This window comes from Tauraco erythrolophus, chromosome 3, assembly GCF_009769465.1.
Source record: "Tauraco erythrolophus isolate bTauEry1 chromosome 3, bTauEry1.pri, whole genome shotgun sequence".
NCBI classification, from domain to species: Eukaryota; Metazoa; Chordata; class Aves; order Musophagiformes; family Musophagidae; genus Tauraco; species Tauraco erythrolophus.
In genome coordinates, this window is record NC_141467.1 from 92,578,427 (window position 1) to 92,605,853 (window position 27,427).

General features: G+C 38.0%; 1 protein-coding gene across 1 annotated transcript in view; it reads left to right on the forward strand.

Annotated features, from left to right (window-relative positions):
- Window positions 1-22,925, forward strand: part of FAM91A1 (family with sequence similarity 91 member A1) — a 32,518-nt gene extending 9,593 nt beyond the window's left edge. The window contains exons 6-24 of the mRNA XM_086608815.1: window positions 1,137-1,250; window positions 2,330-2,420; window positions 4,700-4,762; window positions 5,835-5,941; window positions 6,745-6,783; window positions 6,889-7,001; window positions 7,913-8,031; window positions 8,453-8,565; window positions 8,766-8,852; window positions 9,617-9,749; window positions 10,438-10,586; window positions 11,060-11,194; window positions 13,376-13,489; window positions 14,528-14,600; window positions 15,873-16,022; window positions 16,532-16,639; window positions 16,911-17,034; window positions 18,169-18,238; window positions 19,652-22,925. Of these exons, the coding sequence (XP_086464941.1) occupies window positions 1,137-1,250; window positions 2,330-2,420; window positions 4,700-4,762; window positions 5,835-5,941; window positions 6,745-6,783; window positions 6,889-7,001; window positions 7,913-8,031; window positions 8,453-8,565; window positions 8,766-8,852; window positions 9,617-9,749; window positions 10,438-10,586; window positions 11,060-11,194; window positions 13,376-13,489; window positions 14,528-14,600; window positions 15,873-16,022; window positions 16,532-16,639; window positions 16,911-17,034; window positions 18,169-18,238; window positions 19,652-19,828 (2,079 nt within the window). The 3' untranslated portion in view covers window positions 19,829-22,925. The remainder of the gene's footprint in view (window positions 1-1,136; window positions 1,251-2,329; window positions 2,421-4,699; window positions 4,763-5,834; window positions 5,942-6,744; window positions 6,784-6,888; window positions 7,002-7,912; window positions 8,032-8,452; window positions 8,566-8,765; window positions 8,853-9,616; window positions 9,750-10,437; window positions 10,587-11,059; window positions 11,195-13,375; window positions 13,490-14,527; window positions 14,601-15,872; window positions 16,023-16,531; window positions 16,640-16,910; window positions 17,035-18,168; window positions 18,239-19,651) is intronic.
- Window positions 22,926-27,427: the final 4,502 nt, after the last annotated feature.

The window sequence follows — 27,427 nt, forward strand, 5'->3', positions numbered from 1 at the left end:
ATGGCTAATTGAATGTGACTTAGTGTATTACTAATTATATTTTGTTTCCTGAAGTTAATAAAGAGCTTTTTAATTTAAAATCAAAGTATATTAAAGAAAAATATATTCTTTATGTGTGCTATGAATGCTAGATCTCTCCCCCACCCCCTAAACATGTATTTTCAGAGCTGTATTTATTCAGTAGCACCAAATAACTAATGTCTCCTGGCCAGTATAAACATGAAATAGTTATGCTGGTTCTGGAAGAATTATTCCATGTTTCAATGAGTGCAGTGGAGATTAGAGCTTATTGTGGGACAGTCCTCCAAGTAGGTGTAAATTTCTGCAGTATGTATGGTTTTTTTCCGAGACAACAGTAATAAGTCTGAACAGGCATCCTTGCGTGTGAACAGCACATATGGAAAACATTGTAATTACTGTGGATGAAAGTAGGCCCTTTAGTTTGCAACAGTTCCTTCCTCTCTTCAGGAAACTCGTAAATGATCTTGCACTAGCTTCACAGTGCTCCTCCAACCAATAGTGTGCTTACCAAAATATGAAGATAATACAGTAAATCAAAAGGTAATGGGTATACAATGGAAGAGAAGCTATTTGGGTCTATAAATAAACAATGTCTTCTGTTTTGTCTTTCTTGAACTGAAATTCACTGTACTTTTTTAGCACTGTGCTTATTGAGAATGTGGCATACTTTGTCTTTTGAAGTAAATAAAATATATTCCTGAATATTTTTTAAGATCATTCATCTTCTTTAAAATACTCCATTTGTGTACTTTGTTTGCTGTGCTCTCTTGCCTGTTCACATACGAAAATGTCATATATACTTTAAATTTGGACTTGATCCTAATGTGTTTGAATAGTGTGGCTTTTAATTAGTGATACATACGAAGTGGGTGAAAATACGGGTTTATAGGAAGACTTAACAGTATCACATGTAAATAATTTTTTTCCTTCCTGTTCTTACATTATTTGAGAGAGGAGGGAAGCTTTTACTAAATGACAAGTATTTGCGTGTGTCCAGTCTGTGAATATAACATTCTTAGAAATGGATGTTTATAAAAATCAGTTTATATAAAGGTAAATGACTGCACGTGTGAAGTGCTCGTTATTACTATCTCAAATGGACTGTACCACTACAGAAATTTTTTAGAAGGAAAAGTGCTCATGATCTGTTACCTGTGAAACCTGTGGAGATTGCTATAGAAGCTTGGTGGGTCGTGCAGTCTGGCTACATCACGGAGGATGACATCAAGGTATTTTAGTGTGGATTGCATCTCTAATTTTGGCTGAATACTGATAGTCTCTGAAAACAGGGGCTTCCCTTTGTGTAGAATAAACAAAGATTATGTTGTAGATTGTAACAACTTTTTATGGAAAGTTTATAGAGATTGGAACTAATGAAAATTGTGATGTTTTCTTTGTTGACACATTCTGCCCTCTCAGTCCTTTTTTACTTTCTCCGCTAGTACAGTGCTGAGGGTCAACCAGTCTGTGATAACTAATGTGCATGGTAATGTGCTTTGTAGGGAACAGGCAACAAAATAAGTTTTCTTAAATTTCATATTTAAGCCCTGACAGCTCAGTTTTGACTGAATCTGTACCTTCAGTATAATGAGAATCAGAATGTTTGAAGACTTTATTTGATATATATTTTCGTTGCTTCTGCTCCTCATGTGTCCTTACTTTTTTGTTGATTGCACATGGAAAACTTGTGAGCTGACTTAATGTTTCATCCTCATTCTACTTCCGTTCTCACAGTTTCTTTTTACAGTCAGCTAGTCATTTGATCTGGATTTAATTCCTTCTCTGCATTTAATTCCTTCTCTTTAAGTCTTTTGTTTAGAATGGAATATATTTAAAGCAGTGATCAAATCTTTTTTTTTGGCTACTGTTTGGAATATCTTAGGCAGTGGCTACTTATATTCTGACATCCCATCAACCCAGAGTAGTTAACCTGAAGCACATTACCTTGATATTGTAATGGATCTCTTTCTAGAGCAGTTCTGGTTGTGTGGCTGAACACTCCATTTTGAAGTTTTAAAGAGCAAACCTGTTATACTGTGGATTTCACTTGCTAAATACCTGTGCAATTAAGTACTGTTCCTAGAGCATGCATAACTTTGTGTAGAGACAAGAGTAAAAAACTAAGACTTTAACAAGCACTGCAGTGAATTCTTCTGTGCAAATATTTTGATGAAGAATGTGAGTTACTTCCTATATTCTTACATTACTTATGACTGATTTGAGGCTGAAATGTTTGGGACTTTTTTTGAGTGCTATTAAGTTGAATAGATAATTTCTACAAAAGACTTACATGATTTCTTTTACCTAGATTTGTACGACATCAGAGAAGTCTGCTATTGATAAGATAATTGATTCAGGTCCTCAGCTTGCTGGTTCATTAGACTTCAATGTAGTTCACAGTAAGTTTTTTTTTCTCAACATTCCCTTTCTGTTTGTAAATCTTGCTCAGTAAATTCTGAGTAGTGTCTAAAATCTAGGAATAAAATGGGATGTAGACAGCTGAAGCATAAGAGGAGGTGGAAGAAAATACTCAAGAGCTTGTACAGACTGCAGTCTAGATCTTGTAAATGGTTTAACAGTGAGCCATTAGCATCTGTTGTTCTGTTATTGTTCGATTCAACAAATTCTTTCATTAGAAACTGTCAGTAAAGATGGTGGGGAGGAGGATGTAGATGAGAACAAGAGAAACTAAAATTAAAAATGTCAGAATTGGTAATCCTGAGTGGTAAAACTTCACTCCTTGTTTTTCAGAGGAGGGTTTTTGTGATTTTTGTACTGTTTGAACACCATAAAAATGAGGCTTAAATCTAAGAGGTCATCTTGTTTCTCAAAGGTCTGCAACTGTTACTGAAAAATGGTGTGCACGTCTCCTCATTTCAGCATTAACAAGTATTAACTATAGACAAACGATATTAGGCAAGAGTACAAATTTGCTGACAAACTCCTTGAGAAGTGAGTCTGTAAGTGCTTGGCTTACTACAAGCAATCGAACCTGTGCACTGTACTTTTCTTAAGAAATTGAGGCACAATTCTACTGCCTGTTAACTGAAGCAGAACAAAACCAATAAAAACAAAAGTGAGGTAGGTGAATTTCAAGCTCCAGAGTGGATCTGAAATGGTATAGGGTTTATGAAAATTAGAATTCAGAAAACAGTTAATCATCTTTCTCTATATGTGGCCTAGTGTTGCTCGTGGAGAGCGTTACAGCTCAGATTTAGTAGGTTTAGAAAGATCAAATGTACCTTGCAACCCTAATTCATGAGTAGAAAAAGAATGTACACGTGATTGATGTAATGGACTGCCAATAGGATGAGATTTTATGAGGAAAGAGGACCAAAGATGAAGGACCAAATCATACTCCAAACTAGAATGCCACCAATACATTTCAGGTACAGTGGGTAAGAAAGTAGCAGCTATGAGAGCTGAATCTGAAAGAGACAGTGGAAAGGACCCTTAGCATCTTGATAGGTTGTAGGGTCATCCTGATCCAGTAAAGCTGGTTTGTTGATACACAGCAGTTTGCATAGCTGAGCAGGTGTCACTGCCCATGCTGAGCAGCAGTTGCATTGGTATGAATTCACACTAGTTGTTGGTTTAATGCCGGCATGTTATTTAAGATCCGATTGGGCATAGTAATTTTACTAGGTATACTATAGGTATATACATACACACACCATAGCTGGGCTGAGCTCTGTGTGTGTGGAACATCCTGACAGTTCTGCTTCGGGTGTTTAATAGCTCTTCACCTGAGGCTATTGATACACTTCCTCCCTGCTGTTATCAACATAGTGTAGATGGTGTGATCTTGGGTAACACAGAATGAACCACTGACAATAAATTGGGTGTGTTTTAAACCGTGTAATTTAACTTTATGCGTTACTATTAGAGTACAACTATTAGAAACTTTGGACTCTAAAGATAACCTTGCTAGAATGTTTTACCTTTCCTTAAAAACATCTCCCTGGCTTATCTACTCTGCAGAACTCAGTTGAGATGCTTAATGCTCAAATCAGTCTCATGTTGGGAAGGTGTCATTTAAAATCTACCATATTGTTGTCCTTACTGTATGGCGTGTCCGTCTGTATCTGCTGCAGCTTTGCTGATGCCTTGTGCTGAAGTGTCCCTGAATTTATTTTTGCAGTTGTATAAAAAAAACTTTCTGTGAAGATGTGTGGGAAGGACATGTGAGGACCATTAGAGCTGATGTGATTTAGTTTGTATCCTTGCTACAAAGTGTGCGAGTTCCAGCTTGAGTTAGGGGAGAACCAAAATGTAGGTACCATCCGCAGCTGACAAAACTACTTCAAGATAAAACCCCCACTTCTAGACAGTACGGTGGTGATGGTGAAAACTCGGTTAACGTTTAGGCAGACACACACTCATCTTTGTCAAACGTAGCTGCTTTAACCTGTGGTTGTTCTGCTGTGCTGTCCTGCAAGCACTTGTTGAGCTCTAAGCGTACTGCATCAGACTGCAAGGAAAGTGCTCTGGTTTAGGTAATGCTTGTTTAATATTAGGTGTGGCTTATTGATCCATGCATTGCAAAGTCATATTCTACTGTGGAGGCTATTAGGAAAAATACTTTAAATTCTGAATTGGCTGATGGAGGAGTCTACTTTGTATCATTAGTACTCTGGAAAACGCTTTTTTCTAAAATGATGTGCTTTTACTTATGCAGGTTTGTATAACAAAGGATTTATATACCTTGATGTACCAATATCTGATGACAGCTGTATAGCAGGTAAGTAAATATTTAATAGTAGTATACCTTCATTTCAGTTCTCTTGTAGTTCTTTGACTTGGAAGCTGCTTGTCTGTGTGCATGAGTTTGCTTAAACAAAACATTTGAGCTATGAAGCTTCTTCCTGACTAAATGTTTTCCACCCTATTAAAACACTGTTTTTATTGCATATTGGATTTATTTCAACTTGAATTCTTAGGTTATTTTGCGTACGTATTTAGGTAAGATGAGATGCTTTTAAAGAGCATGAATTGTAAGTACCCTCCTGTACGTCTGTAATGAAAAGGAAGAACAGCATAGAGAAACGTAGTTGCCTTACCAAAAGGACATGGGGTTTTCACTCCTACTTTCTAGACAGATGCAGCTTTCTTTATAGATACTGGTTCCATCCTTCGTGGTCTTGTCACCTCAATTATAGTCATGTGCTGTGTCTGGGGACTATGTAGCAACTTAAACTAGCACAGCATATGGCTGCCCTTTGAACAGCTCATTATGCTATGCTAGGTCTCGAGGGGTTCTGAATTCAGTATCATCTGCAAAGACATAAATTGTTTGGAACCTGGTCATGCAGAAGAACCTGTCACTGCTGTAGTAGAGATCAGTTAAGTGAAAGTCCTCTAAATACAAGAGACTTACTGCTTAGATAATAGCTTTGGGAGTCTTGGCTCTGGAGTGTGTGAGTGGAGTGTCCCACTGCAGTCAGAGCCATGATTTAATCTCCATCCACATTACAAAATCATTTTATGGACTGGATGACTGGAAATTATCTGTAGTGGATAATATACTGGAGGTAACACACTACAGCTGGAGACTGCAAGGCTATGATGCGAGGTAGGGCGGCTTTAGTTTTGATGAGAAAACACATTGACAACCATTACTTTCCTTAAGGAATGGGGGAATTTTAAGTACTATGTATGCTATCCTTAGGCTTTTACTCTTTGTGACTGGGAAATCCTCAAAATTACAGGTACTGTGAAAACTAAATAAGTGTACATTTATTTTTCTGTTTTCATGGAGCTTCAGTTTAATAAAGTTACCAAATTGTAATTTTGAAAGTAATTCTTCTTTTTAGTGCCACCACTTGAAGGTTTTGTGATGAACAGAGTGCAAGGTGATTACTTTGAAACACTCCTGTACAAGATATTTGTTTCAATAGATGAACACACTAATGTGGCAGAGGTGAGTAAAGCTTACCCTGTGTTGGGGAGATAGGAAACCTTGAAAGGGCCCAAAGCACACTGCTGAAAATACATAAGGCAGAGATATGGATCAACATCACGTGATTTTATTTAGAGGTATTGCCAGGTGTAAGATCCAACCTGTTTCTCTTATCTTGAATGTAACTTTTATAGTGCTTCATTGAAGGAGTATGTTCAATTCAATGAAACCATTCCATCAGCTGGAATTAATTTATACAGGGATGGCTAATGTAGACTCTTTTATATGAGCTAGAACTGGACCAGAGTCTGACTTGCTAGTGTGAAATAAATTAAAAGTATTTTTTTTATTTGGCAGTGAAAACATGCAGGATGTTGGTTTAAAGGAGGAATGTAACTTTTGTCTTAGTAAAACTATGACATAGTAAAATATGAAAAATATGTTTTCATAAGGTCTTATTCTCAAAACTTGGTGAATAAGTACTTGGAAAATACCAATTAAATATATCCAGGGTTTGTTTTCCTCTTTGCATGTCTTTTGATATACATGGTTAACCTAGAAATGATATACATAATTAACCTAGAATTTACATGGTGGAAGAGAACCTCGTGTTTCTTTGGCATGATTTCAAGTGAGACAATTATTAGACTTCATCCCCTTTTTTTTCATCACTTTCAATGAAGACAAAATGGCTTCTTCCAGTACAGGCTGGCTTTAAAAATAAAGAAAACCAACAAAAAGATGCTGAAACCCACAAGCGGTGAATTATCCTCCATTGTTAATACTGTATTGTTGATTCTTTTTTCTTTCTTTTTTTTTTTTAGCTTGCAAATGTCTTAGAGATTGACTTATCTTTAGTAAAGGTATGTGTATGTAATGCATCTGTTGAACTCAGTATGGAAAGTGCACTGTCTTGCAACCTGGTTTCATGTAGCAGTTGCTTATTATGTCTGTGTATGTTTCTTCAGAATGCCGTGTCCATGTATTGTCGGTTAGGCTTTGCTCATAAAAAAGGTCAAGTGATAAACCTGGATAATCTTCATCCGTCATGGAAGAATGTTCCTTCGGTAAACAGACTGAAGTAAGTGTCTTCATTCTTTCACAAGACTTATTTTTCCTGTTGAAGAGAAAACTTAGAAACAAAATGTGATTGTAAAGCTGGTGGTTGCTTTCTTTGACTTCTGCAGCAAGAAATCTCACTTGGCTTTCTAATGTGTATAATGGCAAGAATACTTGATCTTCTTTTTAATCTGAGGATAAGGAGTGGTAATTTAGTCTATAAGTTCAATGTACTACTTTTGTTGCTGTTACTTAGTGATGGCTTTTTGACCTTTAAGTGCCTGTTTGTTCACTTTTGGAGCAGACAAGTGTACATTTGCTTTGAACTCCTGGGCCAGAAATAACTGCTGTTACTGTGCTAGTACGGAGACGTTGTCTCTTGGCACTGCTGTCTGGATATGTGCATAAAGTTTGCTTGCTTGCTGTCAAGTACCATTGCAGTTCTGTCATTGACACTTTCCCATCAAATCCTGGGAAAGTGATGTTAATACCAGTCAACAAAGGGTTCTCCAAGCTGGAGTCCTAAGTTGTGTTAATTAAGAGTTGTTAAGCACTGTTAGTTCAACATCTATTAAGCCATTTAAAACGATGGCTGTGCCTGGGTTTTCTTTAATGCTAATTTAGACTGTGAGAACAATGTGAATTAGAATTTTTTTTTTCTGTTGGATTCTTCTTCAACAGTGGTGGTTTGATTTTTTTTTTTTTTTCAGATCTCTTTCTCAAAATCTGGTGTTTTCAAACCCCCAAATAAACTTTACTGCTGAAGCTAAAGCAGCACTCTGAGGGACAGCCAGCTTGACTGGTTTAGGGCTTAGAAGTATTGAAAGGCATGTATTGGGTGTGCCTGTGCACAGACTACTAGCACTAGAAGGCAGAGATACTTCTCTGGTGCTACAGTGACCAATAGATGTGGATTTTAATTCACATTAATAGGAGTACTTTGGACCCTCAAAAGATGCTGCTTTCATGGGACAGTGGGGAAAACAGAAGTCCTATACAGGAAGCTGGGTCATCAGCCACAGATACAGATACCAACAGTCAAGATGATCCAGGTTAGCACTAACAGTAAATTTTAATACATTAGGATCAATTATTTTTATATTTCTAGAGTGCCATAGGCTGTAAAGGGGTCTAGAAACAAGTAAAACAGATTGTGTAGATCTTTTTTTCATACGGAATATGTAGTGGGGGAGGTGGTGTTGTCTTCTTATTCTAAAATTCTTTAGCCAAATAGGGGTTTTTTTCTGAAGATGAGGCTGGTCTGTATTATGGATATCAATTGACACAAAGATGCCAACTTCTGAATTAAGTCAATCGGTAGTTTAGTAATGATAAGGGAATTCTGTTCTACTCGGTATGGCAATAACTAACTTTTTTCCCTTCTTTTTTAAAAGTAGATTTGACTTAAACTTGATGATTTTATTTTTCAATAAAACAAATATGATCATGTATTTTCTTTTTGTTTTCTATTAGCTGAAACGGCCAGTGTGAGCAGCCTGAATCTATCTGGTGGACACACAAAGCGTATTGCCTTCCTGTTTGATTCTACTCTTACTGCCTTTTTAATGATGGGAAATCTTTCACCAGTATGTCAAAATTGTTCAATGTATTATGCCAAAAATAAGTATGTAGAGCTTTAAAATACTTTGCTTCAATATAATACAGCTGTAATTATTTTTAAAAACTTCTGTGTTGTTTGTTTTTAAGTAATGTTTTTGCTTAATAAAACTTTTACTTGCCCATTCCATTCTAAAAGAACTAAGACAGTTTTGTTTTGTTGTTCCAGAACTTGAAAAGTCATGCAGTCACTATGTTTGAAGTTGGGAAACTGTCAGATGAGAGTCTTGACAGCTTTTTGGTGGAGCTGGAAAAGGTAATCTGTTACATGTTTGGCCAAATGCTTTTTCAACACTTGAAATGTGGAGGAGTTTGGCCCCTTTAACTATATTAATTGTGTAAAACTGCTTGCTTAGCAATACAATGATAAGAACAAGCGCCTTATCACACCAAACATAAGTGGTGCAGTTAGAATATTTTTTATTCACAGCATTTATACCTCTAGTGACTTTCAGGGACTCACTGTGCATGTACATGAATGTGGTGAGTCTGGTGAGCAAAGAGTTAATGAACTATGTTTGCCTGAGTCTGTGTACACACACCTGCATTAGGGCTTGTTCAATGGAAATCACTTTCCTTTTAGTAAAGTGTCAATATTTCTGAAAGTCTGTAGGTAATTTTTGGAGGAGAATTTGACCGTTATGTGCTGGAATGTTTAACCTATCCATCTTCTAAAGATATTTCTAGAAAGATGACTGTGGAATTCTAATGTAGGAGGACTGCTGTTAATTGCTGTATCATTTTATACTGGTCAGGATGACTAGACATTTAAAACCTTTTACCTAAATACTGAGTTGCAGTTCTGATTTGTACGTTCTGTCTTTGTACTTGTCAATCTTTGACTAGCATGGCCAAGACTCACTTTTCATTTTAGTAATTGCTGAAGATCACCTTTGCATATAAGCTGCAGGGTTGTTACTCAGTTAGAAAGCTTTAAAATGCTAATTTTTAATCTTTGTGTAATTGATGCTTGTGGAAACAACCTGCCGCTTGTATGCTTTTATTTTGTTTCTGGTTTAGGTTCAAAGCACAGGTGAAGGGGAAGCACAACGGTACTTTGATCATGCACTTACCCTGAGAAACACAATTCTGTTTTTGCGGCATAATAAAGACTTAGGGGCACAAGCTGTACAGCCCGACCAACCAAATAACGGTACTGTGAACACTTTTGAGGAGATCCTGCTACGTTTGTTTACTTATCTGCCATGGACTCAGCTTTCAGATTAAGCTGCTATTTCAGAAAGCAATCCATATCCTACTTGTTTAAAAATATTTTGAAGCCAAAACATTACTTTTTCATCATCCTTTGAGTGTGCATTACTGAGTTTGCTTGTTGAATGACAGATTTGGTTGCCAAGGCTTGAACTTAATGTCCAAAGCAGCAGATTAAAGCATAATGATGGCAAGACAAGCTGAATTTGAGGAAGAGATTGGTTTCAAGTCGTGTACTTCTGAAGGCCATAATAAAGGAGTCATTGTTTATTCAGAGTTGTTCTGTCAGAGACATTTTTTCAAGTCGTGAAAGAGTGTATTCTTCTAATAGGAGTAGATTTTTATTTTTTAAAAATAATCTTGTCCAACTTCCTGAGTATCTCTGTGTTTATTTCCTGGGATCAGTTAGTTGATGAGGAGCAAGATCTAGTTCTGTGCTAGACAACACTGTATGACTGGAATTGCTAAGACTAATCACAGTCTTCAAAAAATTCACCCCAGTAATTTAAAACATAGTTGTGGAAAATACCTTATAGCTTAGCAGAGGAGAATGGAAAATCTGAAATCATATTTTGGGTTGTATGTTCCATCTGAAGTGATAACTTAAGACTCTTCTGTTTTCAACATAGGATTTCCCTTGGACCTCTTACGATGTGAGAGTTTGCTCGGCTTGGATCCAGCTACCTGCAGCAGAGTTCTCAACAAAAATTATACTCTGCTGGTTTCCATGGCACCACTCACCAATGAAATTCGACCTATTAGCAGCTGTACACCCCAGGTGAAAGAACACTGGGGGTTTACCTCCACTGTCTAGTAATACAGTATCTTCCTAACAGCTTTGTTTTGGATACATCTATTTGATGTCCCTTTTAAAGTGACTCAATTATTGGCATGTAAAATAGTATTGCAATTCATAAAAAAAAAAAGTGTTTAGTGAGGAAAAATGTGAATACTTAGTAAATTAGGTTTGTTTAATTTGTTAATAATTTATCTGTTCAAGTAAAATAAATGACAGATTTTTTTCTTGAATTTATATTTATAGAAAATACCTTACTATCACCGTTTAGTAAAGCGTCTTGCAATACTGGACTGAGGACCTAGAATGTCATCAGTAGTAGTGATGCAATTGAACTTCTGTGCTGCAAAACTATATGTGTATTTCTTTAAAACTGTTGATTCTTGAATGATATCTGTACATACAACAGTTGTGGTATTAAGTTCTTTCTAATTTCTTGAATAATCTTTCTTCAGCATATTGGTCCTGCGATACCAGAAGTCAGTTCAGTTTGGTTCAAATTGTATATTTACCATATAACTGGACAAGGACCACCCTCTCTGTTGCTCTCTAAAGGAACACGACTTCGAAAACTTCCAGATGTCTTTCAGGTAGCATATGCATGGATCTATTCTCCTTCCGTTCTCGGAATGTTTCAAAGATATGCTGTACACTATTTAGGGATAACAGTCAGAGGTACAGTTCTTTGTAGATGATGTACTTTTTCTAGAAGCAAGTTTTATGTAGCATCTTGGTTTGTTTTTCTTTCTAGGTTCTGAAAACGGAATGAATGCTGCTTATGTCTCTCTTCTTGTCACAGTGTAACTCCAGTGTATTTGATGCCACTTCTTTAAATTTTAGTGTAAAATGTGGTACTGCGCTCATTGTGAATAGAAGTCTGTAAGCCCATCCCTGGCGTGTCTTACAAAGAGGTAGAAGAGCTATATAAAAAGATAGAGACATAGTATGTTGTGCTTTTCCTAGTGTCATACAAGAAAGGACACCTCTACCTGTGACTTTGCCTGACTTAGAAGATGACTGAGATCATCACTTCCAGTTTGTCCACTGTAGAAATACGTGATGGAGACTTTGAAGTTCTAGGCTGTAATTCTTCTTGCAGTTTAAATGACAGAGTAATTTAATAAAGGTTGCATGAGGTTGGACAAAAGATTTTCCTGGCCCAACAGCCTGTCTCTAGCAGTCGCTGGAAGTCGGAAGAATAAGCACGATATGTAATATTTCCTCGTAAGATCTTTTAGCCCTCCTCATGTTCTGGAACTTCCTGAGCTGTAATTTTGTGTATATAGAGATTGTGACTGGAATTCTTGTCTCTGCAGTGATCAATTGCTTTCCCGAATTCCTTCTAGCCTTGAATCCACCTAACTTTTTAGTATCCATACAGTGCTTTGTCAAGGAGTCCCATAAAACAGTGCAGGTGATCAACTCATGCCTGAAAGACTTTAGATGCTGCTTTTACACATTCTGTCTCTGAGTTGCAAATAAGGACAAATGTGCCACAAAGGAGCACTGTTGGGTATTCTGTATACTTGGCAAACCTAGGTGGAAGTGGCCATGGCAACTTTGAAACGTGCTTGAACAAAGAATCATTGTACCTATTGACTTTGACTTGAAACACCGCAGATGCTTAACAGTGTTTGGGTCTTGCTGCTCACAGTGGAATCTGTAAAATAATATAGTTCAAATTTATAGTTGCAGAGAGGCCTTTACAGTTTTCCTTCATCATTCTGAGTAGATAGTTGAGGAGCTAAATATATTAGAATAATATGGGGACATTCAGAGGGGGGGGGGCGTGTGTTCTTAGGTGTACCTGTGTCAGCAGTCATCTCTGGCTCTAGGATTTGTAGATACATTTTCTATTCCTCAAATCTTTCACGTGTCCTTTCCGTTTTTGATTTCAAAAATCTTGTTGACACTTTTATTTCTAAATCTTACTTTAAGATAACATAGGATTATGTGAATCAAGGCTTCTAGAGCAGAAAGCATTTTGTAAGGCCAGTGGTGATGAGCTTGATTAAAACCTTACCTTAGCCTGTCATTAGCTTAGACTACCAGTAAATGTATGGATTGTAGACTTTTATTAGTAAAAAGCATTCAGTATGAAATGAATTCAGCCTTGGAAAACTTCAATACTGCTTGAATCTGTGTGCTTATTAGGTCCGTTTTTTTTGTACTAAATAATCTCACTCTGCACTATTACGAACTTATTGGAGCTTTTTTTCCTCTATGTGCATGTGTGAATTGTTCTCTCCTGCTGCAGTTTTGCAGTGTCATTTTCTTAGGAAACTGTCAAGACATTTCTAGAAATCTTACGGAGATGCAGGGGAATTCAGTCTTGAAACCTGAGAAACTGGGAAATTACTTTCTAGTCAGTGCTGTTGTCTTCTGGTCCTTCCCCCTTGGATAGGTGTTTTAGGGGTTGATGTGTCTTTGTTCTCTTTTGATGGTGTTATCTTATCTAGTTTATATTTTGCTTTTAAATTCATGTGGGATTATTTTCATCTCGTATTTGCTAGGAGGATGCTGCAATGGCCACATAGTTCTAGAGGAACTGGTGACAGATACCACCTGTTCAAAGTAGCTTTGAAGTTGGCAAACTTGTCTTTACTAGGAGCATGAACATAAGTCATCCTTGGTACAAAGCATAACACTGTAGAGTGACCTGTGGTAACTTCCTAATTTTAACAATATGGTCTTCTGTAATTCTAGTATTTCACTTTATGTGCCTGGATAGTCCGTTACAACTGTAAACACTCTGAATTTCTCTCTTCTAGGGTTATGATCGCTTACTAATAACATCTTGGGGTCACGACCCAGGAGTAGTTCCTACTTCAAATGTACTCACAATGTTGAATGATGCTTTAACGCATTCTGCTGTTCTAATTCAGGTACGGAGTGCTCTGTAAATAAATGATGCAAACGTGTAATTTTTTGAGTTAAGCCATTACATTGAAGAGGAGATTAACAACGTAGGAGAGCTATGCTTTTGCCAAGAGCTGAAAAGTACGTTTAACTTCTGTAGCCAGAGCTGTTGTGATTCAGTGGTGGTTAAGACATGGGTTTTGAACTGAAGGCGTATTATGTGTGCGTTAATCTATTATGGGCGGATATAATAAAAATAAGATGTGAATTTATGAGAGTGTTTGGGATACAGGAAACTGGAATGAAAATGAAGAGCCCGTAAGGTTTTTAGACTGTAGCGGTATAAGGTAGCTGGTAGTATGAACTGTTACTCAAGAAACGCACTTTTTCGGAGTGCTTGGTACTCAGCTCTTACAGTAAATTATAGCAAAACATGCTCTTTATCACAAACAGCAGAAATAGAGTGGGTTTGTCTGTTTGGAAGAAGTAAAATAGCTTCCTCTTCTCTTTAATCAGTTCAGCTGAACTCTCAGAATTAATCATTCAAATAAATAGATGTTTTATATCATAACAAACATAAAATTACATGTTCTCAAAGGCCCACTTCTGACTGCTTTGACTGCTCAGATGTTCTGTACTTAAGGATGGAAACTCAATTTTATTCCAGAAGCGCTTGGCGATTACGAAATCTCTTTATAACTAGTAATTGGAAAGAAAAATTGCTCCTCTTCACTGAAGTTTAACTTCAGTGGGGGAAGGATGGGGTATTTTATTTAATTACTTATTTCAGCTAAGCAAGAACTTTAACGATCTGGTTATTTGTTTCATAGAATCGTAGAATGGTTTGGGTTGGAAGGGACCTCAAAGATCATCTAGTTCCAGCCCCCCTGCCATGGACAGGGAAGCCCTCCGCTACACTAGGTTGCCCAAAGCCTCATCCAACCTGGCCAGGGATGGGGCATCTACAACTTGACTGATACTCCTTAAAAGGGAGCACATGCAGGACTAGACTAAGCTAATGAGTATATTTTTTTCTGTTCCTAATTTAATTTCTTGATGTTCAGGGACATGGCATGCATGGAGTGGGAGAAACAATGCACATACCTTTCCCATTTGATGAAGCTGAGCAGCAGGGAGGTAACTGACTGTCTTTAATGTAATCTCTACACTGCTGTATTTAATCTTCTTGCATGTTACCTTGTGCAGTAACGTTGCAATAATCCTTTTAATACAAATTTTCTTGGACTTATGAGTCAAGTTAGATGAGAAAATTGAAAGAATATTTAAATGGTTGACAAGTCAGCCTCTGAGCTTAGAGATATGGTCTTCTCCTTTCTACCTTCTCTGTCCTAATTAGACGGTGGTTTTTTGGCCTCTGGTCTCCTAGCACAGATGTAAAAGAAGTAACTTCCACAGACACCCTCGAATCTTTCTTTGTGCATACTTGCTTGTTAACTAGCGTATTTATTAACTGCATTAATCTTCCATTATTCTATTCAGCATCTCTTTAACTGTAAGACAGCTGAGACAAAACTGATCAAACCTGTCTTGATTAGTAACCCTAGGAAGTATTATGGAGACTTTTTCCCTAGGAAGAGCTTTGCTAGCCAAGTCTCCTATTCCTTTGAAGTCTGCCTAGCTCAACTGATTTTGAAAGGCGGGAATTAACATGTTCTGAAATACTCCTTGATGAGTAGGACACAAACTTTGCATAGTTGAGGCCATAGCCTTCCCAACTGAGAGCTGTCATAAAAGTATGAATTTCCAGATATGAAATCTAAAATTATTTAAACTACCACTTAGAAAAATATGAAAAAGCAACTAGAAGTAAAGCTACCTTCCTAATTTAGTTTTTACTAGGTTCAAAATGAGTTACTTTTATATTTTCTCTCTCTGGGGTGTCTGTTTTCTTCCAACTCGATGCTAGGGGAAAAATCTCTAAGGCAGAATCTCTTAAGTTCTAGCATGAACAACTCAATGTTGAAACTCCTTGTTAACCTCTAATACTGTATTCTAATTCTTCAGGGTTTCAGATGTGTGGAACATGTATCTTGTATTGAATTTGCCATAAAAGACTCTGGCACTGAAAGAGCTGGATATCTGATTCCTAGTTGAACCTTGCCATTCTCTGCTGTCTGTATGTGTCTGTGTGCGAGAGAAAGATCATCTTCTGTTAGTATTTTTAATTTCTCCTCAGCTCTTTTACTGTACTACAAAACACCCATTAGTGCTTGGTGTGGGAAGGCTGTGATCACTTTTGTGTTATCCGAGATCTACAAATGCGATCACTGAGCTGGAACATTACAAGAGAGAAAAATCCCAATAGAAAACTTAGCCTGGCCTAGAGATGAACTATATGCTTATGGAGGAGGCTTCTTGTAAGCTGGAATATGTGTTGTTTTCTACTAGACTTCTCTCGTGTGAACATGGGCATTCATACGGCTTTAAAAATACTGAGAAACAAAGTAGACTTGCAGCATTTTTGTGGCTATGTCACTATGTTGAATCCTTCAAGTCGGCACGCTGACAGAAAGCTGAGTGATGCTTCTGATGGAAGAGGTTAGTTACACATAATTGTCTTTTTTGGCTGTGTTGCTGTGATTTTGCATATAATCACTTTAGCAAAGGTGAACAAAGGATTACAATTCTTTGATTTGGAATTCTACAAAATACTATCCAACACAGATAGGAACTCATTTGGAGTGTAAATCTATTGGCAGTAGGCTTACTTCCTAATTTTTCTTTGTGACTTGCTTAGAAGTAGCAAATACAGACTGAGAAAATCACTTGACTAGAACAGTCAACAGAACAAAAAAAAATAATTTCAAAATATTAAAAGTAATTTATTTCATTTTTATATGCTCAAACTTAATCTTTCATAAGTATATTGGGAATCCCTAAGTGACTCTTTAGTACTAAAATGAGTCAGGCCCTGTGTTTCTTCATATCCCTGCCTCCAGTTTTATAGCTGTATGGTCTTTGGGCAAAGCTAGTCATGTTCCTTACATCAGGTGGTAACTAAACTTACATTCATCTGAATGTTGATGTAAGAATTACTTTACCTTTAGGAGAGGCTGAACTAGCATCAGGATCTGATGTAAATGGGAGCACAGAGTCATTTGAGATGGTGATAGAAGAAACCCCAATGGATTCTGCAGTCAAGCAAAGCCTTGAAGGTAAAACCATGGACAAATGGCTCCCACTAAACACTTCCAGTCCAATGAGATCTTTTGGTTTTAAGGATCTGAACACATTATTTGATTGTTGTCTGGGACAATAAGTGCAACCCTAACTGTTCTTCCTGCTTAAAATTTGAATTCCCTTAAATCTTTATCTTAAAGTATGAACTGTCCAGTGGAGCCTGATCGGAGATAACTGGTTCTGGGATCAATATTCTTGCTTTGTCTGTTCTTAAAACTTGGTTGTCTCTTGGTTTTCCTTCTGTAGTACACACGACAGAACTGGAGTGGGTTCCTCTGGAATTATGCTTTGGCATTCCACTCTTCAGCTCTGAGTTGAATCAGAGAGTCTGCAGAAAAATTGCCACGCATGGATTATGCAGAAAAGAAAGGTGAGTTGTAATTTATCAGCAACAGGTTTAACAGGTTGTATGTATTACGTCCAGAGCTTCTGCGAAAGTGATACCTACAACTTGATGACTATAGGAGCAGAACTGAGCTAAGTTTCATAGAGTACCTAATTCTAGTGTGTAAAGTGGTCACTTTTTGGCTCATTTATAGTTGGTACCAACTATAATGTACAATCTTACAATGTATGGTCCTTAACAGTGATAAGATTAAGATTTTCACCTTGCAGTTTCTGCAAGGTGAAAATTAATTCTTTGTAGTAAACTGACTATGAACAAATTTGGGGGGGGGGGGGGGGGGGGAAGTAAATTTGGGTGCCTTCCTACTCATTTCCCCTTCCTAGCCTAGCACAGGCTTTCCTTCCTCCTCCTAACTCCCCTACCCACTCCTCTGTTCCAGAGTGATTTTACTGTTGATGTTTTAATGTAAAATGCATTTAGCTCTTACAGAGGTTTTTTTTTTCCCCGCTATTGGTGTCTTGTTTGCTAAATTTAGTCATGGCTTATGATCAAGTTGTCTTCTGACTTTTACTGTAGCTTTTCTTTATGAAAGATTACTCTTTCAACAGTGAGATTTTGGTGATGTGCGTGGTTTTTTTTGTTTGGGTTGGAGTGGTGTGTTTTTATTGTTTTTTGGAGTGGGTGGGTTTTTTCCCCTCCTAGGACATGGTTCTGGAGACCAAAAATAAGACTGTTTGAAAACATGGTTAAGGATTTTATTATAGTAGTTAACCTGCTTTTTAAGTGTGTCACTAATCTACTTCTTAAAAGTCATGTTACCAGACTGTCCTAGATAAGAATGAGACATGATAAAGTCTAATATGTGAATATCTTATGTAAAGTAGCATTTTTCAATTGCAGTAGTTTCGCTTTAGTACGGTGTAAATGATGGGGAAAACAGCATTTAGCTGACTAGCCTCAAGAGCAGATGAGTGAGTGGAGCACCTCTTTGGTGATGACAGTATATCAAGCTTTCTGTGTGAAAGTTTTTGACTTTGTCACATGATGTTAGGCGCTGCTAGAGTTACCCATGAGCAAGTTACTGTGGTGGTACTTCACTAGTACAAAATTTGATTTGTGCACCTTGGACTTAGCTTTTTCTTCTTTTGTTTTTGACAGCCTTCAAAAACTTCTACATTCCAGTAGAAAGCTGTCCCTTCAGGTCCTTAATTTTGTTCATTCATTCCAGGTAAGGAGCAATAACCCAGATGTAAATCATTCCGTATAGTCTGTCCATCCCTTTTTGCCCTCCTACTTGCCATTCTTGGCTGTATGGAAACATGTGGTTTGGTTTATTTGCTTTTTCTTTAAATGGTAACTGTATTAAGAGTACTATCAACCTCAAATTCTACTGGTAGCAAAAAGTGAGTACTTCCCTATCCGTTTTCTAGCCTTATTTAATGCTTGGCTTTTAACTTCTGTGGTTGCATCTTGTGTGTAATTAGTTTCATTGTTTTTTTTATGGGACCTGCACAGCAAAATTGTTCTTCACTCCTCCTGTTATAACACAGCTTACTTCACTGGTTACTTGGTTGCTTCTTAGATATGTTAGGGAGATTTACTGCAAACCATGGGTATGCTAATCTTTTGAGATTTTTATCTGCATCTCAAGTCAACTGTGTTCCCTGAGGAAAAAATAAAATACACTAACATGTATTTCATACCAGTATACTTTTTGCCCTTGTCCTAAGATCTTCTAGAACTTTTCGATGAGTGAGTATAAATATGTAAAACTGCATACTTTGGGAGGGTTTTTAAGAGCATAGATAGAGAATAGGTGTCTTGTGTAGCAAGCAAGGAGAAATGTCAGGTCTGCAGCCTGCTATAATTCTGCATGGAAATGTATGCTAGCAAGGTGTGTCCGTGTGTAACATGGAACCTGCTTAGCTGCTTATGTCCTATGATACTTTTCTCTAAAATTCTGTCTTTTTAGTAAGATAAGGAATTTGCAGATTACTTAACCAGGTAGTGTTATGGATGGTGTTACCCTGAAACCACCACCTCATGAGAACGTTGGAGATTCCCAGTATGTTTGAAACCTTGAAACTGTCTGTCAAACAGTCTCAAGTGTCTCCTGTCCTAATCTTTTTAGATATCTGAGATACACTTTTCTTGATCATGATGATATGTATAGAGAGGGGAAAAAAAGTTCTGAAGTGATTTTTAAGCTGAGAAAACCATGTTTTAAGTATATATTTACACTCCCCTCCTGAAATTTGGTTAAGTCAGTACCTCCAAATATACATATATCTCTTTTCCCAGTATGGGATAAATAGCAGTGTGATGGCTGTCCTGAAGATCTTACAGCTTTACATTAATTTTCCTAGATATTTCCTTAATTGTTAAGCCTCGGGCTTCCCTGAAGGCTTCTTGGAAGCCAAATAATGCATGCACAGATACATCTGAGGCAACTGTATGTTTATTTCATACTTCTCTTTGTTTATACTCTTTTTGCTTCCATAATGATTTGGTATTTGTTTGATTAAAGTAACACTAAGTGTTTTTAGCAGATTAGATTAGTCTGTCATATTCTACCTGTTAAATCCTTCATTGGCTGCCTTGTTTTTAAGAAACTATTTTTTTTTCTTCTTTTTGCTTTTAGGAAGGTATTTCAACACTGGATCAGCTCCATGATGCTGGTTCTTCGAGTTCACTTTTGCAGCCTATTTCTGCAGATATGGGTGTTCCACTTCCTGCTAAGAATCTCATATTCAAAGAAGGTGTATTATCTGAATGGAACGGGTGGTCTCCTGCCTCAGTTTTTTTCAACCACACCTAAGGAACAGGTCAAATAGGGATTCTCATGCATTGATCACTAAATGCCTTTCTTCTCTTATGGTTAATTCCTAGTGCCAACCACTAAGAAGTGTACCGCTGCTGCAGCGTAGCTCATGTAAAAGTAGTGTTACAAAAATGTGTCGTGTTGCAGTATTGGGGAAATGCTTAAACTGTCTAGAACTTGTTACTCATTACTGCATATCTTGCTGCAACAGAGAGCTTTTTAGCTGTCAGCACTATTTTTATCTTGAGACAATCTTTCTTTTATAACTAAACACACCCTTTTTAGGCTTTCTGATGATTGTTAAATTTCTATGCTGTCACCACAAAATTGCAATTGTAGTTTTCTATGTTCGTTACTCAGACATAAATTCTGTTTAGTTTTGTACTGTATTACTGAAAATCTTTCTGTATAAAGGTAAGAGATTTGGCTCTTCCTCTGAAAGCTCAGTGATACCTACTGTTTAAAAAAAAAAAAAGTATTGTGGTGATGTGGGGCATTAAGAATTGTTGAATTCTTTGTTCAGCTTAACACTGAGGCCTTGACAAATTGGTACAGTGGGAAGAGATTTGATACTTACGGGAAGGCTGGATTAGTGCAAACTCAAAGGCCTGTTGGTGACTTAAGGCTGCTTCGAAGACAAGTGGTGCACTTTCATCTCTGGCAGAATTCCACGGAGGTGTGGAGTTATGGGAGGGCTGAAGTGGTCGGCTCTGTTCATGGGGTTCTACGTGATAATGGATTCATCTTCCTCTTCGTGTGAAGCCAGGAGTGTGAGACTTGATCATGCTGGGAGTTAGTCCCTCATTGTTACTTGAAGGCTGGTGAGGATTGCTGTGGGAAAACTCCTGATGTCATGAGTTTGAGGTGGATAACTAGATCTGTCCTGTTGACTAATGTTTGAAAGAACAGAGCTTTTGATTTTTCACATGACAGTCATTAGCAAAGGAAGATAACAGCAGAGGATGTGTGGGCAGAGACTTCTCTGCATCTGTTTTTCTTGAACAGCTGTTGATTATGACAAACATGAACAGTTTCATCCAAAATCATGTTCTGGCTCTATTTGTAGAGGATGATTTTATGTAGCATGGTTTCTCTTTGTTTATATTTGGCATTAACAACTTTTTGACAGCTTAAAAAAAGCTTGTCCCATTTAGCACACGAGGAGAAGAAGAGGTATAAAATTTTAAGACTTTTATCCCAGCTATCTAATTACTCTGCCAACTCTTATTTGCTGCAACTGCCTTGTTTTAAATAGTCACAATTAAAAATGAGGCTTGACCATCCTGTCTTTACTAGCCTGCAATATGTAGTGGACCAAGTATCTGTGGCACAGGTGATGCTGGACAATACCAAGGAGAAAAATGGCAACGTTTGGGTTTGTATCGTGTTCTATATGGCTGTAAGAAATAACATGACAGAAATTTGAGAAGGACAAACATACCACAATAGGATAGTGCAGTGGCTTCAGTTACAACTGTGAAAAATTCCATTCTTCTTTTTTGCTTTGTTTTATACACATTCCCAAAGCGTGGGACTTGGCGTTCTAAGAAACTGGAAGTCTGTAGTACTTCGGTTTGCCCAGTGCTGCTTTCTTACCTCTGTTTTGGTTTTGTATTTTAAACAGCAGCTGAATTTACTGTCCTGCATATATTACAGAGATAGATTATCTATATGAAGTTGATCATTTACACTACAGTGACTTTTGTACTGGGTGTGCATACTCTCCATAGCGTTTTTTTAGTTCCCTTCTTTCCTTCAAAAGAAATTAAAAGAAATTAGATGCCAATCTGCTAGAAATGGCAGAGGAAACATTTACTGTGAGAATTGTTATGTGGCGATTAAGCCTATCTAGCACTGTAGAGGAGCTAAGCAGTAGGTGATGGCTTACACGTTCGATACTATAGGTGTTACTTTAAGTGCTACAGTGAACTGTAGTAGATGAGCTAGTTTGGCGTATTGTATCGGATTTTGCCACGCGCTGTCTATACTAGTGTGTAAAGTGATGATAGTGCAAGGTGTATGGCAGTTTGAAAATGGATGAAAATTTCTTGTTCTCACGGCATGTTCTTCAGTGTTGCGAAGTGAAGGATACATTTTGTTATTAGGTTGTCTAAAGTAAATTTTCTATATAAAAGTAGACTGTTCTTCAGAGTTGTTTAATACTGATAAATCTTACTGTTAATGGTGAGAATTCCAGATACGTTGCAGTTTTTTAGAACTCATGCCACTCTAATTTAGGTGCTTCAATGCTAGTTTAAGAGCTTAAAAGTCCAAGCCTGCATATCTGAAGTTTACTGAATAGATTGCAACCAAAGAAGTCCATAAAATACCTGAAACTCGATTACAGCTCCAGTGCTTGGATTGGTCCAGAGCCTTTACTCAAAGTATGTGACTTTTGTTTTAAATATGGTGTAAAATACAAGATCTCAAAGATCTTAATACCAAAAGAGTCTATTTTATATTGTATTGCAAATAAAGACAAATTAAATCAATTTATTTTCTTCAGATAGTTTTATTGGCAGCGGGGGAAAATCACATACATTACACATTGTAAAGCTGGTTTAAGTTTCTGTTTTCAGCAAGACTTTTACCTTGCAGAAGGGAGGTTGGCTTCGTGCTCTGGCACAACTGAAGTAGTATTCAGTCTAGATGGATGTACTTGAAGATGTTCAGGAGCCAACTAGAATGTGTGTTATGTTTTCAGGTTTTTTTGATCATGACTTATTATTTCACAGTTCTTTTTTCTTTTCCCTCGTTGTTCTCAAATTTTCCCTTATTTTCTTGTTCAGTGTTCCAAATGGTTTGTGTTTCGAAGGTTTTAAAGTACAGCTGTAACTGAGTACAGTTGAGCTCTTCTAGTGTGACATTGTTAATATTATACACGGAATTGTACAAAGTCTGTGTTCAATTAAATTATTGACACATGTAACAAATGTTTACAAATAAACTGTGGTGTAGGTCAAACCATGTGCAGAATCCTTCACATGCAGTAGTTCTTGGGCACAGCACTAAATGTCACTCTCTTACTGTCGTGCTCAAGACTACCCAATGTCAAAGTGTCTTTTCTCCCATATGCATGCAATTCTGAGAATCGCAGTTTTATCAGTGGAAACCCCTTGTTTTAGCACACTCTTTTCCATACCATGTGCTTAACCTCTAAGGAGAAGGGGAAGTACAAGAGGGTGGTGTAAGCTCCATCTCCTTCAGCCATAGTCTAACCTGTTGAGTTTGGTACTGGGTATTTGAAGGCACTTGCACGTGTTCTGTCTTACTGGTTTTTCTTTGACTAAAGACATTTTTGACTAGGAACTTCGAAGAAATGAGACCAAAATTGTTATTTGGTTGTTTCTTTAAAGTAATCCAGGCCAAGGATTCATCGTAGCAGTATAACTGCGGAGTCTGACTGTTTGATTACAGTATAAGAAAGAAATACTGACCTAGATGGTGAAAGAAACCTAATAACCTCCTTCTTGGATTTAAACCTTCCTTTATTCTATCCTGTTTTTTCTTGAGACTCTGTATGTAACTACTTTTATTTTTTTTCCTTCCCTTCAACCCCAAGTCCTTTTGTTCCACTTGAATACCCTAATTGCATGCCTCTGGCTTTGTCATGGGGATAGAGCTCAAGCCTTCTTTCGTACTATGGATGAAATGTATCTGGTTTTGTTGTTCAGCACTTAAAGCTAATACTAATCCTGCCCCCATCCCCTGGAACAAAGCCGGGCTTTTAAATGCTTCTTAGAGAAGGCTTTGATAATCAAGAGCACTTGCTTAGGAATTGCTTGATACAAGATGCCTTTCGGAAACAAGCCTTCTAGTGAGCTGGGACTGGGCAGGCTTTAGGAATTGGGCTGGGCTCCGACGCATGAAGCACTCCGGGGCTGTAATGAGGTACGCAGTTCAGGGCTTCATCTTGTACACACGGAGCTGGTGTGCTCAGGTGGTAAAAACTTGAATCGCTGCCTTCGGTAACGCGGGCTTTAGGGTTGCAGGTAATTCTTTATCCTTGATTCTTTCATTAGGTGATTCTGCACAGCTTCACGAAAATGAATTGAAAGTATCACTATGCAAATAAGATGATGGAGCCATTAGTTTGACAACTTTAGTGAGTACCGATGGATTCCTGCAAATTAATGGAGACCTGATTTGTTTAATTGTTGTCTCTTTACATTATGGATCTATGTTTTGTATCTCTAGGCTCCTGCTCTCCATCCTTTGCTTTTGCCTCCACCCTCCCAGCCGCTCAAAGAAAACTATTGAACTGTTGTTCCAAGTCCAAGCAGAACTGTGAGAACACCTCAAAATAGCTGCACTGGTGACCCGTTCCTAATAACTTTCTGTATTGCAGTAATATAGTTTCTTATAATTGCTTATTTGTTGTTGGTTGTTTTTTTCCCCTGCAAAGGATATAAGGGAAAGTTTTTTGCCTTTTTTTTTTTGACAGTTAAGGGCTGGAACAGACTTCTCAGAGGTGGTATGCAGCCTCCATCCATGGAGGTTTTCAAAAACAGGCTGGATGAAGCCCTGAGCAACTTTATCTGATCTTATGGCTGACCTTGCTTTGAGCAGGAGGTTGGACTACAGGCTACCTGGGGTCCTTTTCAACTTCAATTATTCTATGCTTCTGGTTATAAAATACATGAAGTGATTTTATACATTTGTTTTTAAGTAGGACAGGATTGAATTCTAGACAAAATCCAAATTGTGGGTTTGGAGAACACTAGTATGCAGAACATACAGCCAGTAACACAGCACAATGACTTTTTCTAAAACTACGTAGTCCGTTGCTACTGAACTACCAGCATTAAAGCAACTTTGTTAATGTGGTGTTTGTGTAATACCAGTGACAAGAAAACTTGATGGCAACAAGGAGACTGGGGCTAGAGCCTGGGGCAGCAGCAACATGCTGAGGACTGAGACCGTGGAGGATGGAGATGGGGGTGATCAAATGCTGCAGAGCAGGAGGGTGATGGTGCTGGGAAAGGTAGCGAGCAGGCATGTGGCTGCATCAGCTTTTAAGTTGTTGATATACTTGCAGGTTCTGTCTTACTTGCTGGTGTCCAATATGGGGAAACTTACTGTTTTCCTTGTCCAGCAGCACTGAATGGCTTCTGTGACCACAAGTTCTGGCTATGAGTTTTGCTGCTGAGAAACCCTCAACACTGCTTCAGCTGTGGCTGTCTGGCAGGAGTGAGTTTTCCTTTGTGGAAGGTTCTTTGTTAGTTACTCGGCAACTAACCTGACTTCCTAACCTCAGAGGTGGCTGCTTTTTTTACTGACTTTTCTGTCCTGTTGTATTTGGGGGCCCTTTTTCCCCTTGTGAAAGGGGGAGATACTAATGAAGTGGCTGAATCCTTTATTTCTAGATGCAGTATGCCTGTAGGAAACATCCCAGCTGAAAGAAAATCTCTGTGAGAAGCTGTCAAGAGATCTGTTGCAAGGCTCCATTGTGTCTTCTGAATTGCTTCTGTGTTGTGTGAATGAATGATAGTATCACTTGAACAGTGGTTTTGGTGTTTCTCTTGTTTCAACCTATTGACTGTTTTGTTTGTAAATGATAAGGGTTTGTTCTTTGATGGATTTATTATCATAGGCCTTGAACTTGTTTTTCTTGAGCTGTAGCTTTTGCTTGCTTTCCTTCTATGGGCAGAAAAACTATCACATTTTCCACGATGCCCATTTTCTTCTTGATGTTTTGTTTCCTGTAGGTTTTTGTGCTGCAGCCTCAGCTTTTTACTGCGACTATCCTACACATCCTTCTTGGTGTCTTTACACTGTGCTTGTTGCATGCATGCAAAATCTAACCTTGAATCTCTGCCTGTGTCTTTCCTGTTATTATCAATGTTTATGTGGGGCTTTTTTCCTTGTCTAAAGCCTTTGGCAAGCTAAAAATGGTTGTTTTTTTCATCACAGTTATGGCATAAAATCCCATATTGGGGTGAGGGGATCTCTGTTATTCTGTTTTCCGTCACAATGCATGTGGACTTTTGCCCTAGCCAGGAGTCTGCTGCTTACACCACCTGTTTGAAGGGGTACCATTGCATACACTGATAGCTCTAAATTTCTGTGAGTTATCTGAGCCTTTACATCAAAGAAGCTGCTGAATTCAGACACGGATTCCAACACGGGTTCTGATTGAACGATTTAGCAAGACACTATTTTGTTGTTTCTTCAACTTGTAAGTATGGTTCTTCAAAAGTTACAGAACAGTGGGGTTCCTGGTCCTGAGAAGAGGGAGATTTAGCAACAACAGGAAGAACTAAGTCACTTGTCAGGAATAAAATGTTCCATGTGACATTGATGTTAAATTTTCAGTGATTTGTAAGCTGTTCTGTAGCGCGCATAGCCTGTGCCATGTACAGCATGTGCATAAGCCATGAGGTTTGGTGAGTAGAGTCTTGACCCAGTGTTGTTGACTGTAAAGGGTCATTGTAATAGAAGAAATGTGTTCTGCTGGGGAACAGAAACGGAAATGAAAAGAAGGTAATGATGAGAAAGGGAAGGAATAATCGTCTGGGAGAAGGGAGGAAGTGCCTGTCTGACGTCTTCTATCTTAGGGCTCACTCTTACAGAATAGAAAAATGGAAATGGACCTCTTAATTACAAGTCCTAAGGGATCATTCCTACCCCAAAAAAATCTGGGAGATAAGTTAAACACAGAAATGAGAGGTGCTGAGTATGTTAGCAGGGAGTAGAAATAGAATTGGAAGAGTACTCTCATGGTTTATTTTTCCAGCTCTCTGAACTTCAAACAATCAATATGAGTTGGCCTGGATTCCGTTTTCACTCGATCTATAAAAACAAAACACGTTTTGAACATGAGTGATGAGGTATTATTCCAATTATTTTTAAAATTAAATCAGATCAAACTGTCATAGTGTGAAATCATACCCTTGTTTAACTGGACCGTACAGAGTGAGTGATGCAGTAGGACTTTCCAGGTTGAGACTTCTCGACATACAAATGTCTTGTCCTGTAGGTGTCAGCACTTCTCTTGTTATTGCCTTCCAGTAACAGGCAGCGTCAGGAAAACAGTGGATTTGGGGTTGTGGTTTTTTGTTTGTTTGGGGTTTTTTTTGTTAAAAGTATTCTTGAGCTAGTGAACACTATTGAACTAAGGTGACTTTATGTAATGAACAGACAGAGCTCTGCTAACTCGATAAAGAAGCTTCAGAAAATAGCCTGGGTTAAAATGTTACTTGCAGAATATCATATAGCTGGTTATAAAACTATCTCAATAATAGACCTAAGCCTTTGGCTAATATTGATATGAGGAATGACATACGCCGCTTGCATTACAACTTGTTGATTCCCTAAGCATTGCCATACACAGCAGTGTCTCCTAGGTTAAGCATTAGCTCCAAGTCAGCCAAGTTCTGGCTTTTGAAGTAGAGCCAGGAACCCCAGAGAAGGATGGGGTGTAGGACTTGGTTACTGCATATGTGCAACGGGATCACATTCATGTTTGTTCATCTGCTGTAGACCCAATGAGGGCAGACGTACTCTAACTCAGCTCTCCTGGAGGACTGGAGTCCGGCTCTGGAAAGGTGATTCGGCACGGGGAGATGTGTGGGGCTCAAGTGTCTGAGCAACCCA